We start from the raw sequence: 16,380 nt of genomic DNA, 5'->3' as shown, positions 1-16,380 counted from the left end.
GCACTGCCACCCCCGCACCCATGGGCGCTGCCACGTGCCCCCCCCGCGCCCCCCCCGCAGCGGCTTTGGCTGTAAATCCCCCGGGGGGGGGGTGGGGGGGGGCCGCTATGGGGCTGGGCTGGCCGGGACCCCGCTGCCACGGGGGGGGCCCCATGGCCGGCCCTGCCTGCTGCTGCCCCCCCCCGGGCTCCCCCCACCTCTGCTGTCCCCTTGCCTGCCCCCCCCCGGGTCACCCCCCCTGGCACGCGCCGACCTGCTGCCCCCCCCAGTGTCACCCCCCTTGCTGTCCCCTCCCCTGCTGCCCCCCCCAGGGTCACCCCCCCCTGCTGTCCCCTCCCCTGCTGCCCCCCCCCAGTGTCACCCCCCCTGCTGCCCCCCACTCTGCTGCCCCCCTCAGGGTCACCCCCCACCCTGCTGCCCCCCTCACTGCTCACTCCCGCCCTGCTGCCCCCCCCACTCTCACCCCCCGTGCTGTTCCCTTCCCTGCTGTCCCCCCCAGTGCCCCCCACCTCCCTGCTGTCCCCTCCCCTGCTGCTCCCCTCACTGCCACCCCCCCTGCTGCCCCCCACCCAGGTGCCTCCCCTGTCCCCCCCCACCCTCTCACCCTCCCCGCTGCCCCCCCCAACCCTGCTGCTCCCTTACTCTGCCTTGCTGTGCCCCCCGCCCATGCCGCCCTCGCCTCAGCATCAAATGAGGGGGGGACCCTGCACACACACCCCACCCAGGATCCCCCCAGGACAGGCACCCAACGGCTGCGGTGAGTATGGGGGTGTCGTTTGCTCCCTCCACCCCATGGGGAAACTGAGGCAGAGGCAGGGCTGACAACCCTCCCTCCCCCCAAACCCTCAGCTCCTGCATTCTGCACTGGCGGGGGGGGTGTGTTTGCATGGGGTGGGAGCGCAATTGCACGGGGGGGGATTTGCACAGGGGGCTATGGCACTTGCAAAAGGTTGGGGCAATTGCAATGCGGTATTTGCACCAGGGGGGGCATTTGCACAAGGGCCTGGGGCAATTGGGGGGGGGATTTGCACCAGAGCTGGGGGATTTGCTCAAGAGGGGGCATTTGAGCAAGGGTGGGGGCAATTGCATGGGGGCAATTGTATGGGAGGGTGTGTTTTGATGGGGCGGGGGCATTTGCACACGGGGGGGGATGCAAATGGGGGGGCATTTACACACGGGCTGAGAAAAATAAAGAGTATCAAAGATTTGCCTCTTGCAGGGGACTAAATTCAGAATAACCAGATATGGTTTACAGTGTTAAAATTAAAAGATGGAATTTTCTGCCTTCTACCAGCCAAAAAAAAGTCAAAAGCGTTTGAAGGAGAGGGTCCTACCTCTGGGAGGAGAACCCAGCTGACGTGGATGGTGTTACCTCAAGGCTTTAAAAACAGCCCAACAATTTCTGGCAATCAATTGTTTGTGGAAATCAATCCTGCTAATCAATTAGCGTGAGAGATGGAAGCACGGGATTGTCCCTCTAAAGACCAATTCCTCCTACGATATATGGATAATTTGTTAATAGCAACCGCAAAAAGACCTGAGTTCAGTGGACTGTGAGTTTGTTGAATTTTCTTGGATTAAATGGCTATCGAGTCTCTCAGCAGAAAGCCCAAATGGTGCAGGAACGAGTGACAAACTCGGGATATGGGCTGTGGAGGGAACAACGAGAAAACGAGAACCGAATGAACAGAAACCGTCTGTCAGAACCCACTGCCACGAACGGCAGAAGAAATCAGGACCTTTCCAGGAATGACAGGTTGGTGTCGTTTATGGATCTACAATTACAGACTCTTGGGAAGATCTCTCTGAGAGCTTTTGAAAGCTAAACGGACAAGGCCTTCCACAAACTAAACCAAAAAATCTACCGAGGGCACCTGCTTGGGATTTGGCCGATGGCACTAAGCCCTCGTGACTTCTCTCCCATGAGAAACAAGGATGAGCCCAGCCCAGACTTTGGGGCCTTATCGGAGAGCGGTCGTGCACGTCGCAAAACAACTGGATGACATCTGCTAAAGATTGGCCCAACGCTGCACTTGTGATCAAACCCCAGGAGGCCCAGAAACTCACGTTGGGTCAGAAAAAACCACCATTTTAGTGTCCTGTGCTGTGTCTGCGCTGTTGGAAGCAAAAAGGGGGGCTGTCACCGCAGAGATTGTTGAAATATGGGGTTATCGTGGTAGAAGGAGATGATGTCAAGGGGAAAACTGTAATTCATCAAAGTCCCATGTCCCCACACCCCCCATGTCCGCACTTCTCTCCGTGTCCCCCATGTCCCCCATGTCCCCGTATCCCCATGTCTCCCCATGCCCTCCATGTCCCCCACATCCCCGTATCCCCGTGTCTCCCCACGCCCTCCATGTCCCCCATGTCCCCGTATCCCCGTGTCTCCCCACACCCTCCATGTCTCCCATGTCCCCGTATCCCCGTGTCTCCCCACACCCTCCATGTCCCCCATGTCCCCGTATCCCCGTGTCTCCCCACGCCCTCCATGTCCCCCATGTCCCCGTATCCCCGTGTCTCCCCACACCCTCCATGTCCCCCATGTCCCCGTATCCCCGTGTCTCCCCACGCCCTCCATGTCCCCCATGTCCCTGTATCCCTGTGTCTCCCCACGCCCCCCATGTCCCCGTATCCCCGTGTCTCCCCACGCCCTCCATGTCCCCCATGTCCCCGTATCCCCGTGTCTCCCCATGTCCCCATGACATAAACAGATGAAGTAAGAAATCTCCCTCAGGATGAAAAAAGGTTTTTTTCCTTGAAGTGTGTACAAGCACAGTCTCTTCCGGTTGTTTTCCAGCTTTCTGCATTCCAATGCCCACTTATCAATAAACTTCTGCTAATTGGCTCCTTCATTATCAGCCTCCAAGGTCTTCAAGGCGAACAACGCCAAGCTCTAACGAACACTCCCGGCCCCTCTTATCTGCTTTCGCTCATCATTTCCCCTCTGTCTTTTTAACATGGACAAATTCATTTGCCAACTGTGTAATTTATCTCTCGAAGGGGAATTGGATGAAATTTTGTTGGAAAATTACCTTTTTAATGTAGTCTCGTGGGCACTAGACATAGAAGTCAAAATTGTTAGTTGTTGTAGCATTCCCCAATTCCAAATAAATAACATAGCAGAGAAAACAAAGCTAACTAAAAGTAGCTTCAGAAGGGCAATAATGGGGTGACACAACTTATTTAGAATGCCAGTCGCAGCAGGGGACCATCCGAACAACACGTCCCTCCAATGATGGTTCGCATTTTCTTTTCCCCTTTTTAGGACCCCCTTTCTTTCCTCTGTGTCATGGTGGACTCTTGTCAGGGTTTTTTCCCACTTTCCTCGACCTCGTCCAGAATTATAATCAAGTCCTGATGTTTCATTAACTGTTTCATTAATTATTTTACCAATGTGAGACTCATTCCATAGGTACAGGTGATAATTTGTGAAATATTGTATGGTTGGATTTTATCAGCTGATGGGATACCACTGGTGCTACATAAGAAAAGTCACACCCAACAATCTTAACAAGCTAACAAATACAGAAATTAGAAATTAGAAATTAGAAATTAGAAATTAGAAATTAGAAATTAGAAATTAGAAATTAGAGTGATCCTCACTATCCATAATTATCTCATTTATTATTACAGAGGTACAAGCAGTTCTCAAACACACACAACCCTGGCCCATCTATACAAGCACAGTCCTCGGATAAGCATCTGGATGGATCTTTTTCGAGGCGGCTCGGAATCACCCAAAACACCCGGGCGGTATCGTGCTGTGGTGTTTGTTTCCACCCGGGCGGTATCGCGCTGTGGTGTTTGTTTCCACCCGGGCGGTATTGCAGGGGCGCCCGGCGGAAGGGAGGCGGGCGGCGGGCGGTGCCGCGCGCTGATTGGTCGCGGCGGGTATTTGAACGCGGCGCGCGGCGGCCTCCGCTTCCACAAGCGGCGGCGGCGGCATAGGAGGGTCATGAAGGCAGCGGAGGCAGCTGGGGAAGCGGCGGGACTGAAGAAGAGCGCGAGCCGAGCCGGAGTAAGCGGTGGAGGCGGCCTGGGGGCCCCTGGGTGCCATGAGGGGCTGAATGCCATGAGGGGCTGAGTGCCATGAGGGGCTGGGGGGAAGGGGGCAGCCTGGCGCCCTGTGGGGCTGGGGGGGGGGGGGGCAGCCTGGGGGGACTATGTGCCCCGAGGGTCTGAGTGCCCTGTGGGGCTAGAGGGAAGCTACTGTCCTATGGGGCAAGGAGTGGAGTTGTGGAATGGGGCTGGGGGTTTCCAAGCCCTGGAGGGCTTTGGAGCCCTGGAGTCTCAGCCCTTTCCCTTCACCCCAGCCCACCTGTGCTGCTAGCGTAACGTCATGTGATCCCACTGGCCACATGGATGACCACAAGGACACGACTGAGCTGTTTGCCCAGTTAAAAGTAAGCCGGGACTGGGAGGCTCTGCCACCGGGACTGGGGAGGCAACGGGAGCCTCCAGGCCAGGTGCTGGCATCTAACACCCTCCTCTCCCCAGGAATGCCTCTCCCGCTCTCCGGGAGATGATTCCACCACCACCAGCAAAGAGTTGCTGGTGCAGCAAGGCAAAATGTGTGACCGTGTCCTTCGCATTTGTGTCAAGCGGATGGGCCAGCCCGGTGTCTCCCCAGCACATGCCACCACCCTGGTGGCCATGGCTAGGGAGGCTTGCCACGGCTACCTGACAGTGGTGAGACAGCCTCCTCCTCTCTACTTGGAGAAGATCCTCTACCACCTACTGCGAAATGCGGCTCACCAACACAAGTACAGTGCCTGCTGGATGGTGGCTGATCTCCTCCGTGCCCGCCTGCTGAGCTACCGCTCTGGCCAGGCGCCCTCCAGGGACACAAGCTTCACATCCATCGCCTACAGCAGCTTTAACGCTCTCTGGAGAGCGTCAGAGAGCCTGGTGGAGCCCAACAGGCTGCAGGAGGGTAGAGCCATCTTCTCAGTCCGTCTGCGAGCCCTGTGCTTCCTCCTGCTGCTGGAGGATGACAGGCCAGCCTTGCCGCTGCTGCAGCCCCCCTTCTTCACCTCGGAAACGGCACAGCAGGCAGCAGCTGCTGCTGCTTTCTATGAAGCCAAGCAGGTGCAATCTTCGTCTTTGCTCAGCCGAAAGCTTGGGAACCTCTTGCTCGCGACTCTGCGAGAGGAAGCATCAACGCCGCCCACCCTCCAGCAATGCCTCTGCTTCTTTGAGCTCACCCGTGAGCAGTGCCGGCATCTCTGCAAGAGTGGCGAGTACCAGGACGCTCAGCAGGCGATAAAAGACTTGAGGGACTTTGTTGGGGCCGCTGACAACTCTGTAACATCTTTTGGTGCCCCCCTGTCCCTCCTGGATGCTGGGGTGCAGCTGAGCTGGGAGCTGGCCAAGGGCACTGGCTCCATGGAGCTGTTCTTACCGGCTGCAGTGGTTCTCGGCACGGCAGTGGAGGCCTCGGAGAGGTTCCTCATGCTGCTGGCTGAGAGCTGCCAGTTTGTCATCTCCTTGCTCAGCGAGTCCATGAAGACGAGCAGACCACAGCTCTTCAGGCAGGAAGACGTGCTTGGGCTCTGTGCCTTCACCAATGGGCACTGCCGTGTCCTCCATCGGGTGCTGGAGCGGGTGAGGATGACGCTGGGAGCATGGTGACCATGTAGTGTGAGTGATTGGAGCCTCTGTGAGCAGCTGGAGAGTGTGTAACCACACTCTAGGCTCAATGATCCCTTTAATCCATCAGCAAAGCATCCCTCTCCAGTGTCCTTGTCCCAAGTAGAAGCACCTGGTGCCGCTGGGCCCCATAAATGTTGGTTTTTCCCTTCTCTCTGCAGATTCCTTCTTATGGTGCCAAACAGAAGCTCCTGGTGAAGCAGCTACTCTACTCCAACCTCCAGCTCTTTACCAGCATGGTGTATGATGCCTTGCAGTCTTCCCAGGTACTGGCACCAGGGGAGGGTGAAACCTTCACCATGCCGGGCGGCTTCTCCCTTTGGAGATGGCACTTTGAGAGGTTGGAAGGGGCTGCTCAAGCTGCCCTAGGTGGGTTCCGGGAGGGCTGTGGGTCCCCAGTTGCCTCTTGCTGTTCATCCTCTCCTCCCCACGACAGCTGACAGGCTGGCTGGCTCTGGAACAGCTGGTGGCGGAATGTGGGAAGAGCATGACCTGGATGCTGGATGCACTGGAGGGGCTTACTGGGAGCGAGCGAACCCGATACCTCAATGTCACTGGTCAGTGGGACCAGAACCCAGGTCCTCAGCCCTGGCTGGGATCTGATGTGGTCACAGAGCTCCCTCTTTGTCCTCAGCGAGCAATGAGGGGGTTCTCTGCCCTGTGCGTGTGCCTGGGGGCAGTGGCAGAGGGTGACAGTCTCCGACTGGAAAAGAGGGCTTGTTCTCTCTCCATCACATCTTTAATGTTTGGGTTTTGCTTGTGGCAGTGTCCTGTGCCTTCAAGCTGGCCTACATCTTCTACAACCAGAACCTTCACAAGGAGGCCAGCTCGCTCTGTGAGCTTCTCTGCAAGAGGCTGACGGCAGAAGATGCCTACGCATGTCCAGAGATACCCCCAGACAAGGTGAGCGTTTCTCTGATGCTTCAGAACCAGGGCTGAACTTTTGGTTCCGATGCTGGATTAAGGAGAGGATGGGAGCAGACTTACAGCAGGAACAACCTCAGTTCCCTGCTCTGAGCTCTTCCCTTTGCCCAGATGGGAAAGGGGACTGTGATACGGGCCGTGGTAGGCAGGAAGCTTGCTCCTTCAAGACACCAAAGCCAGTTCCCTTTGCTCTCCTTGCAGCTCCATAAATGCTTTAGGCTGCTGGTAGAAAGCTACCGCAAACTGGGACAGCTGGAGAGGGCCCTGGAGTGCGTAGTGTGGTGGCTGAGCGCCCTGCAGGGCCGCATCAAGGAGCTGCTGGCAGAGCCTGTCTCTCTCTGGGCCAGAGTCAAAACAGATGCTGCGAAACAGGGGAATGAGGAGTTAGGGTTACGGTAAGACCTGGAAGGCTGCCTGGTGCGTGGGGGATGGATGCCTTGAGAGCTGCAGCTCCCAAGCTGGTAAAATCAGGATGTTTCTCATTGCAAAACATAGTCATGGTTTGGATTGGAAGGGACGTCAAAGCCCATCCAGTCCCACCCCTGCCATGGGCAGGGACACTTCCCACTGGATCAAGGGCTCCAAGCCCCATCCAACCTGGCCTGGAACCCCTCCAGGGATGGGGCAGCCCCCACTGCTCTGGGCACCCTGGGCCAGGGCCTCCCCACCCTCACAGGAGAACATTTCTGCCTAAGATCTCGTCTCAATTTGCCCTCTTTCAGCTCGAAACCGTTCCCCTTTGTCCCCTCATCAAGAGCCCCTCCCCAGCTTTCCTGGAGCCCCTTTCAGTCCTGGAAGCTGCTCTAAGGTCTCCCTGGAGCCTCCTTTCCTCCAGGCTGAGCCACCCCAGTTCTCCCGGTATGTCAAGGTTCCACTGTGCTCTGCACAGAGCCCTTACCACTCCCGTTTCCCACAGGACCCTCAAGGAAGGCTTGAAAGGGCACAACCTGGACCCGGATACCTTGGTAACTGTCCTCTTTGCGGAGTTGAAGGCCTATAAGGCCATCCGAGCTGACACAGGGAAGGAACGCTATAACACCCTCTGCGACCTGCTGGAGATCTGCTCGGAGGAGAGCGGCCGCCTGCACGAGCGAGCTTTCTGCCTGGTGGAACTGGCCCAGGTTTTGTGCTACCACAGCTACCCTGAGTTCACAGAGTGGTGAGTGGACACTGGGCGCACTGGGATCATATCCCTCTGTTCTTTGGAGTCCTTAAGGAGCATTTGAGGCTCCCTGGGGAGCTTCAAGGATCTACAGTGTTATTGCTTTGGCTCTTTGCTCTGTATTTGTCGCTCTCCTTAAAATGGTCCAGAAGTTTTGGGGGTACAAAGCTGTTTCTAATCCCTCTTTCTGGAAGCTCCTGTCTGGACTCGATCCATGAAGCTTTATACCTGCTGGAGTTGGTGCCCAGGAACACTCAGAACCAGGACCAGCTCCTTGATGACCAGGCACAGGCTCTGCTCTGGCTCTACATATGTACTCTCGAGTCCAAGCTGGAGAAGGTGAGTGAGGGGGTTGTGGGTTCTGGTCTGGAAACACGAGGGGGCTTCATGCATGTACAGGGTGCCCTCCTCAGCCTTGCTGGCAACACTGAGCTCTGCACTGAGGCCACCAAAAGCCACCCAGAGCCCCACTGGAAATACTGTGGTGTCCCTTAATGTGCATCTTCTCCCCTTCTGCAGAGCATAGAGAGGGACCAGAGAGTCAAAGCTATGGGGCTGAAGAACCCGGATGACTTTGAGACCAACGATCTCAACTATGAAAGCCGGCAGCTGGAGGATAGGTTTACGTGTGATAGCATCTGTTTCAACCTGGTGACAGAGACTGGTGAGAAGATCCTGGTGGGTTTGTGCTCTCCAGGAGCACCTGGTTGCAGGTCAAGGTGTCTCAGACCTGTGGTGTGCCCTCAGATCTGTCCAAAAGCCTGGATGACGCCTTTGCCTTGTGGAAGCAGCTCCTTGAGAAACCAGGTGTCCCAGCTGTGCGCAGCCCTGAACAGACTGTGGCTTCCCTGCAGCTCCTGGCAACTATCTACAAGCTGATGTTCAAGGTAGCACTGCTGGGGAGGTGGCTGGTGGGGACAGCAGCTTCCCCAGGCCCACAGAGCCCCTCCAGGGTGGTGTGGGGAGGTGGCTGGTGGGATGGCAGCTTTCCCAGGCCCCCAGAGCTGCTCTAAGGTGGTCTCTGAGTTGTCACCAGTTGGGTTGTCCTGCCCCCAGCCCTTCCAAGCTTTGGAGAGCTATCACCTGGTCAGAGCCCTGTGCAGCAGGCTCGGAGACAGCCTGGGCATGGCCCGTGCCCTGTGCCACATCACCAAGCTGCTCTTCCAGCTGGAATGCCCCAGCTATGCCAAGGTGAGTCTGGCAGGGAGGGAAGGGTCTGCGGGGTGAGCTCAGCCGATCTCCGAGGCTGCAGCCCTCTCGTTGGCACTCTGGTTTCCAGCTTTTCCTGGAGGAGACAGAATCCTGCCTGCAGGAAGCAGACAGCAGCAATGATTCCTACCCGCTGGTGCAGCAAACCTGCCTCCTGCTCCGCAGCCAGCTCTGCTGTGTCAACTACCAGGTAAGCTTCCAAAAAACCCTTTTTCTGTCCTAGAAGTAGTGTCAGAGGACAAGAGGAGACCACAGCAGCACTGTCTGGCTGTCTCAATCCCTCTTGCTGAGAACCTTGGATGTGAAGACACCCTGGTCCGCAAATGGTGACTTTTTCTCCCTCTGCAGATTGAGGAGGGTGTCACCCTTTTGCTGGGGGTGCTCCAAAACCCAGCTCTGCGAAAGAACACAAAGGACTGGTACCTGCTACGAGCCTCCATCCTTCAACTGGTGGCCTTCTACCTGAGCCTCCCCCCTGCCAGCCTCTCACCAGAGCTCCGGCAGCAGATCTTTGGGCAAGGTGAGTTGCTTCAAACCCTCCTGGTGAGCACCAGCCTGACTGGGGGATGTGGGTGAAGCTCCGTGCTCTGATTCGACCTCCTACTTTCTCCAAACCAACCCATTTTGGGTGAGGAGAGAGGGAGTATGGAAGAGTCATGCTGTGCTGGAGCTGGGGAGGGTCTTGTTTGGAGCCAGTACCCATGACTGGCCCTGATGCAGGGTGGAAGATGACCGAGACAGCTCTTACTGAAGCCCACAAGCTCTTCCGTAGTATCATCTTGGTGGTGATGGGCAGCAACGTGCTGGGCTGTCAGACAAAGCCAGCTGATGTCCAGTTCTTGGATTACGGTGAGCTGGTTGGTGGTGGGGACTGAAACCCAACCTTATTCCTCTGGAAAGAGTCAGGCTCCTGGCCCTGCCTCTCCAGGTCACCTTTGTGTCCTCCCTCGCAGGGGAAAACCTGCTGCTGAAGTGGGAAGTGCTGGCAGACTTGCTGGCCTGCTTGAAGCACTACGTGGCCCTGCTCAGCAGCTTGGAGCTGGTGAGTAGAGCCAAGCTCTTCTGCTTTGAGGCCATCCATCTGGCCATGAGACTGCAAACCACACGGTGGTGAGTTGACTGTGGTGGTGGGACAACCTGAGCTGCCCTGTGGCCACTGGGGACGTTGATGTCTGTGTCTATAAAATCATAGAATCCTGGAATGGGTTAGGATGGAAGGGACCTTAAAGCTCATCCAGATCCAACCCTCTGCCATGGGCAGGGACAACCTCCCACTGGATGAGGGTACAGTGTCCCTTGATGGGGTGGGGGGAGGGTTTGGGGTGTTTCTGTCCCTTAGTGGGGAGGCTTTGAGATGTCTGTGTCTTTTGTGGAACTAGCCCTGGCACGGGAGGCTGTGGGGTGTCTGGGGCCCCTGATGTGAGAGGCTTTGGGGTGCCTATGTCTCCGGTTCCTCTGGAGTGAGCAGCTGCTCTTGTGTGTGTTATCCCAGGAATTCAGCTTGCCAGGTCCAAGGAGAGCGTGTTCCTTGCTGCCTCCCTCCGTCCCTGGGGATGGCACAGCAGGATGCTCTGAGGGCTTGTTTTTTTCTTCCCCCAGGTGTTGTTTTTTCCTGATGTTGAAGGCCCAGCTGGAACTGCAGGAGGGTGAGCCAGAGCTGAGCCACCACAACCTCCAGCAGGCTCTCTTCCTCCTGGAGTCTGACACCAGTGAGTCCCTGCTCTGAAGGAACTTGGAGGAAGGGAAGTGGGGGGCACTAAAGTGAACCCCAAGCCTCAGGGATGACCCCTCCTCTGCCCACTTTTGGGGCGGGATGAAAGATCTGCCTTGCGCAGGTGCTGCTGGAGTAGCCGATCCCCGTCAGGCAGGAGGGTGCAGAGGTGACCCTGAGCCATGTTTTGTTTTATCGAGCGACTCCTCCAGCTGATAAAGGCATGGCTGGGGAAAGCAGAAGCATTGGGTCCAGATTCCCTTGTCCTTCCTCAGCCTGGCTGTGGCAGGAGCTGAAGGAAGGCTGCGAAATAACCCTCTCCTCTGCTCGCAGACTATGAAGCCATCGAGGAGCAGAAAGGCCAGACAAAGGTCATGCACAGAGAGAGGAAGAGACTGGCCTTCCTCACCCACCCGGCAGCCTGCCTGTGCCACCTCTGCTCCGACGTGGTCCTCTCGGCACTCTGCCTGCGCTGGCTCATCTCTCATGCCCAGACTGAACTGGCAGAGGGCAGCAAAGCCGAAGGACTGGGTCTGATCCGAGACACGTTGCTACGCTGTACTGCCGTGGCCACACGCTTTGATGCTGTGCTGCGAGACAAGCTGCAGTGCAGTTCTGTCACCCGTGTCCCTGCACTGGAGCTGCTGGATGAACTGGTGGCCACTGGCTATGCCACATTAGCCCTGCAGAGCCTGGGCAACCCTTTGCTGGCAGAGGAAATGGCAGAGGAGCTGGAGACAGGGTTGACCTTCCTAGCATCCTGCAGACCCAACTTGCCCAGCCTGGAGGTCTCCAGGGCCAGTCTGCTGCTTGCCAAAGCCACGCGTACCATTTGGCACCTGGCCTCCAAGTGTGGTGACTCCGTGGATGGCGTCTTTGCCCACTCTTGGACCTGGCAGCTGCCCACGCTGACTCCAGTAGAGCCCAAAGCATCATCTGTGCTCCAGACTCTCAAGGGGGATAATGTTCGACCTCAAAAGAGCAAAACCAAGACACGTGTTGCCTCTGCTGTTCCCAAGACTGGAACGAAGAAGCAGCAGAGAGCGAAGGCGCCAGCTGTGCCAAGTGCCGATGCCTTTGCTCCGGGTGACCTGGACAGTGAGGTGCCCTGCAACCCACGCTACAATGCCTGTCCTCCTGCCAAGGCGCATGCAGCCAGCACCAAGCCTGATACCCAATCCCTCTGCTTTAGGTGACGTTCAGCGATGACAGCCAAGAGAAGGGTCCCCAAGTGACACCGATTCCACGACCTACCCGCAAGACGCGTTCCACCCGGAAAGCTCTACCTTCCAACTCCTCAGGGTCTCAGGTGAGCTCTCGGAGCAGCAGCACCCAGCTCCGGAGAAAGCGGCTTGCCGCATGCCGAGCTGGCGCTGCAGAGGAGAAGAAGGAGCAGGTGACGTGCAGGGCTCGTGGCAAGAAAGTGGAGGAGGACTTGGACCTTTCAATGGCCTTTGAGGAAGAGAGAGGAGACCCAGGTGAGCTGAGCTGCCCCAGGAATTAGAGGAACTCTTGCTTTTATGAACCCCAAAGTGGCTGCGGCTTGCTGTCCCCACTGCTGCCACCGGTCTTGGGGGCTTGACACCTTTTTCCCTCTCTACAGGAAGCAGTCAGCTGCCCCGGCATGGACAGAAGGGAGCAGACGAGGAGCATGAGATCCTGAGGCAAGAGGACTGCACTGATGTCTTGGCAATGCAGCGGCTGGATGGTGGGAACCCTGTGTGCCTGGAGGGGACTCTGTCCACCCTGCCCGGGGCTGCCGGTGAGCACCTGGCCCGCTGCGGGGAGGGTTCGGCGCCGGGGAGCTGTGGGGGGAGGCAAACTGCAGCTGAGCTGGGCAGCGAAGTCAGTGGCACCTTTTGCAAAAATGTATTTTAAATGGGTAGAAAACACTGTATGAAACAGCAGAGGAGGGGCTGCACCTGGGGAAGGAGTGTAAATTTCTGTGTTTCCTAGAATCACAGAAGGGTTTGGGGTTGGAAAAGCGCATCCAGTCCCACTCCTGCCATGGGCAGGGACACCTCCCACTGGATCAGGGGCTCCGAGCCCCATCCAGCCTGGTCTGAAACCCCTCCAGGGATGGGGCAGCCCCCACTGCTCTGGGCAACCTGGGCCAGGGCCTCCTCACCCTCACAGCAAAACATTTCTCCCTCAGATCTCACCTCAATCTCCTCTCTTTCAGCTCAAAACCATTCCCCCTTGTCCTCTCCCTGCACTCCCTGATCCAGAGCCCCTTCCCAGCTTTCCTGGAGCCCCTTTCAGTCCTGAAAGCTGCTCTAAGGTCTCCCTGGAGCCTTCTCTTCTCCAGGCTGAACAACCCAAACTCTCCCAGTCTGTGCTCATGTGAGAGTTGTCCCATCTCTCTGGGTATGGATTTGCCTCTATTCACTCCTTTCCTTTGAGCTACTGCCTCTGGGCTGGTGGAGGAAGGATACAGGATCCTCTTGATGCTGGGTTTATCTGGTGGCTATTTTGCTGGAGGGTGGGCAGAGGATGGCTCCACCAGTGACCTCCCTGTCTTTATCCTAATCCGCAGTGGGTTTTTGTCCTCTTTCCTCATCCTTCCTTTGGAGGGGGAGTTGGGGAGCAGCTGGGTGGGCACTAGGCTGCTTGGTGAGCCTCCAGCGTATGGAATGCTGCGCTTGGACCAGGAGCCAGTGGCAACAGTGGGGTTGCCACATCTGTTCCTCCTGCTCCCTCTTCCTTGGTGCTGCTCAGCGTCTGATCCTGCCCTGGAATTTTGCTTTGTCCCTTCTAGATGTCTCCTTGCTGGATACGGTCGTGGAGCGCCTGAAAGAGGCTTTCAACTGCATTAGCCACTGCCCTCCCGGTGCGCTTTACAGACAGCTCTGCCTGCTCCTGGCTCTGGCCATGGGCGACCACGACCCTCTGGCCACAGCCTATCTTCTCTCCGAGTCCATCTCCATCACCATTCGTCATCAGATGCTCAGCATCATCCCCAGGAAGATCCAGTGAGGCCCTCACTTGCCTCTCTCCATCCCCACATCATCCTGGAGCAGGGGCCTCTCCAAAAGGGGCTTCTGGGGAGGTGATTCCTTGCTGACAGCCTTTCCCTCCGCAGCAAAGAGCAGAAGTCAGTGAGAGCCGTGGCCGAGCAGCTCCGTGGGCTCTCCTTGCAGGAGCAGAGTACCATCCAGTGCAGTCCCCGCCTCGCCGAGCTTGAGGGGTTCATGTTCAGCTCCACAGGGCTGGGCCCTGAGGTGCAGGATGACTTCCAGAGGCAGCTCCAGCAGATCCCCAGCGGTACAGGCGCATGGGAGCTGAGGGAGTGGGCAGCGATGGCCTGGGAGGGCACCCAGGGTGGGGTGGTGCCCTCAGGGCTGTCCTCAAGGCCTGGTTGTGCCTTTCAGGGGTGACTGTGTGTATGCTGACCCTCGCCAGCATCCAGCTTGGCTCCGTGGGGGAGACACTGCTGCTGACACGGCTGGAGAAGGACATGGCTCCCGTCACCATCCGCATCCCCAAGGTGAGGGCAGGGATGAGAGAGAGGCAGCCTGGCCCTCTCCAGGGCTTGGATCACAGTTCCCTTTCCTCCTGCAGGTCCCGCTGCACTCACTGCTGAGCGAGTTTGAATCCATCCTGAAGGAGCAAAAACAAGTCAACAACTGCACAGACAATCAGGCGTGGTGGCTGCGCCGCTCTGAGCTAGACTGCAGGATGAAGGTGGGGTAAAAAAAACCCTGCGCCCTGATGCAGGGCATGTTTTGGAGCGCGCTGGGGGTGTTCTGCTGCCCTAATGACAGTGGGATCTCTTGCAGAGCATCATTGACACCATGGAAACACAGGTGCTGGGCTGCTGGCGGAGTGCCTTGATCCCCAGTGGCCTCACGCAGCCTCGTCTGGCCAAGGAAGCCGCCCAGTTGTCCCTACAGCTCCGCCAGTACGGCTGGAGGGACTCGCATTCCAGCCTGCTCCAGGTGCTGAGCTGGGACAGGATCGCAGGGAGCTGAGCCCCTGCTTTCCCTACGCTCACCCCTCCTTGCTGTGGCTGCAGGTGCTGCTGAAGGTCGCTCCGTTCCTCACCCCCGAGGATGTACAAGCCCTGGCCTTTGGCCTCTGCCCAGCGCAGCCCCACAAGGCTCAGCTCCTCCTGCAGAAGGCGGTGGGGAAGAAGAAAGCCTGTGCTGCGTGGGCTGGTGGCTCCCTGGTCCTGGTTCTGGACAGGGTGAGAGCCCAGCTCCTGTTTTCCCTCTCTCCTGGCTCTCCTGCGCCCCTCAGCCCTCACTCCTGCACCCCTCGGCCCTCACTCTTTCCAGCATCTGCAAAAGCTGCCCTGGGAGTCCATGGAGTTCTTGAAAGCTGTGACCGTAACCAGGCTCCCCTCCCTGCGCTTCCTGCTCAGCTATTCCCTGGCACAGAAGGTAAGAGCGTGATGGACTCAGTGTTCCTCAGCCCTGGGGGGTTTGGGGACGCCCAGACCTTGCGCTGGGCTGGTACCCACTCTTGTTTCCCCCCCTGATAGCAGAGACCATCTGTGCTGACCCGCGGTGTGAATCCCAGGAGCACTTTCTACATCCTCAACCCCCACCGTAACCTCCCGCACACAGAGAAGCTGTTTCGGAGCTGGTTTGAGAGGTGGGTGGAGATTTCAGAGGGGTTTTGGGGGGCGATGGGGGTCCTGTGTCCTCCACCTCTTCTCACCGACTGTCCTGCAGTGAGCCTGGCTGGAAGGGGGTGACTGGAGCCATCCCAAGCCCAGAGCAGATGCAGGCAGCCCTCCAGGAGCATGATCTCTACATGTGAGCATCACCAGGGTGACTTGGGGACAACCCCAAGCAGGAAGCAAGGCTTGGGGACTCACCGTGGGGTGCGCTTCTTGCAGCTATGAGGGGCACGGGACAGGCACCCGTTTTCTGGATGGACAGACCATCGCCAGACTGAATGGCCGTGCCGTCACCCTGCTCTTTGGCTGCAGCAGCGCCGCGCTTGTTGTCCGGGGCAGCTTAGAGGGCTGCGGCACCGTCCTCAACTACATCATGGCCGGCTGGTGAGTGCTGGGGGCGTCTGTTGGTATTGGGGGGAGCTTTTGTATGCTCAGGGCTGGGTGTTCTTGAGGTACGAGCGGGCGTTAACACCCTCCTTCCTTCCAGCCCCCTGGTTTTGGGGAATTTGTGGGATGTTACAGACAGAGACATCGACCGCTTCGCCTTGGCGCTGCTGCAGGGCTGGCTCCGCGGGGGTTCAGGCGCCCCGTTCTTGCACTACATCGCGCAGGCACGCCAAGCCCCCAAGTTCAAGAGCCTCATCGGGGCAGCCCCCGTCGCCTATGGGCTACCTGTCTGGCTGGAGTGACAACAGGGTCCGCTCCCTTGGCAACTGACTGACTTACCCTTTGGGTAGAAAGAAAAGTGGTTTTAATTGGCCAATTTGATTAATAAAGTTGACTTTAAACTTCACCTTTTCTCCCTGTTCTTTCTGCTCTTTGTTTGTCTTCTGTCCCCAAACCTCAATCCCTTGGATGACTCCAAGGCTCCTGCCCTCCTCCTCTGCTGCTGGAAGTGCCCCAGTTCCCCCCCCCCCCGCCTTTGCTCCTGCCCCTCATTCCCTGCGTTTTGGGGAAGTCCTTGGAAGTCGGGGGGGCTCTGGCCCTATGGCAGTGATGGAGGCTGGGGACGGGGAGCACTAGGACCCTGCACCGGGCTCGCCTTTCCCCTATGGGGCTGCTCCTCGGGGTCCTTCTGCCCGGGAGGGGCGCACTAGGACC

At 57.8% G+C, this 16,380-nt stretch overlaps 1 protein-coding gene across 3 annotated transcripts; it reads left to right on the top strand.

Moving 5' to 3' along the window:
• Nucleotides 1–3,890: 3,890 nt before the first annotated feature.
• ESPL1 (extra spindle pole bodies like 1, separase) lies at nucleotides 3,891–16,050 on the top strand. 3 transcript variants are annotated; one of them, XM_054051713.1, is made up of 31 exons: nucleotides 3,891–4,018; nucleotides 4,314–4,403; nucleotides 4,498–5,604; nucleotides 5,811–5,915; nucleotides 6,086–6,206; nucleotides 6,416–6,552; nucleotides 6,775–6,968; nucleotides 7,490–7,732; nucleotides 7,930–8,074; nucleotides 8,255–8,399; nucleotides 8,483–8,622; nucleotides 8,792–8,926; nucleotides 9,015–9,134; nucleotides 9,293–9,464; nucleotides 9,665–9,793; nucleotides 9,898–10,054; nucleotides 10,544–10,653; nucleotides 10,989–11,758; nucleotides 11,848–12,133; nucleotides 12,259–12,417; nucleotides 13,414–13,627; nucleotides 13,738–13,919; nucleotides 14,027–14,142; nucleotides 14,217–14,339; nucleotides 14,435–14,593; nucleotides 14,671–14,841; nucleotides 14,933–15,037; nucleotides 15,139–15,251; nucleotides 15,332–15,415; nucleotides 15,499–15,663; nucleotides 15,767–16,050. In XM_054051713.1, the coding sequence occupies exons 1-31, from the start codon at nucleotides 3,956–3,958 to the stop codon at nucleotides 15,966–15,968; spliced, it is 6,162 nt and encodes a 2,053-aa protein (XP_053907688.1). In that variant the 5' UTR covers nucleotides 3,891–3,955; the 3' UTR covers nucleotides 15,969–16,050. The 3 variants fall into 3 exon arrangements, 2 of the variants coding, with proteins under 2 accessions (XP_053907688.1, XP_053907687.1); XR_008447423.1 differs by lacking the exon at nucleotides 15,767–16,050 and having other exon boundaries at nucleotides 15,142–15,415; nucleotides 15,499–15,638; XM_054051712.1 differs by lacking the exons at nucleotides 15,332–15,415; nucleotides 15,499–15,663; nucleotides 15,767–16,050 and having other exon boundaries at nucleotides 14,671–15,037; nucleotides 15,142–15,297.
• Nucleotides 16,051–16,380: the final 330 nt, after the last annotated feature.

This window comes from Cuculus canorus, chromosome 29 (assembly GCF_017976375.1).
Source record: "Cuculus canorus isolate bCucCan1 chromosome 29, bCucCan1.pri, whole genome shotgun sequence".
NCBI lineage: Eukaryota > Metazoa > Chordata > Aves > Cuculiformes > Cuculidae > Cuculus > Cuculus canorus.
This window is presented reverse-complemented; position numbering and strand designations above follow the sequence as displayed.

Coding starts and splice junctions, on each gene's coding strand:
- ESPL1 (XM_054051713.1), top strand. CDS start 3,956: ATGAAGGCAGCGGAGGCAGCTGGGGAAGCGGCGGGACTGAAGAAGAGC. Junction 10,055..10,543: donor AGACTGCAAACCACACGGTG/GTGAGTTGACTG, acceptor TTCTTCCCCCAG/GTGTTGTTTTTTCCTGATGT. Junction 15,664..15,766: donor AACTACATCATGGCCGGCTG/GTGAGTGCTGGG, acceptor CCTTCCTTCCAG/CCCCCTGGTTTTGGGGAATT.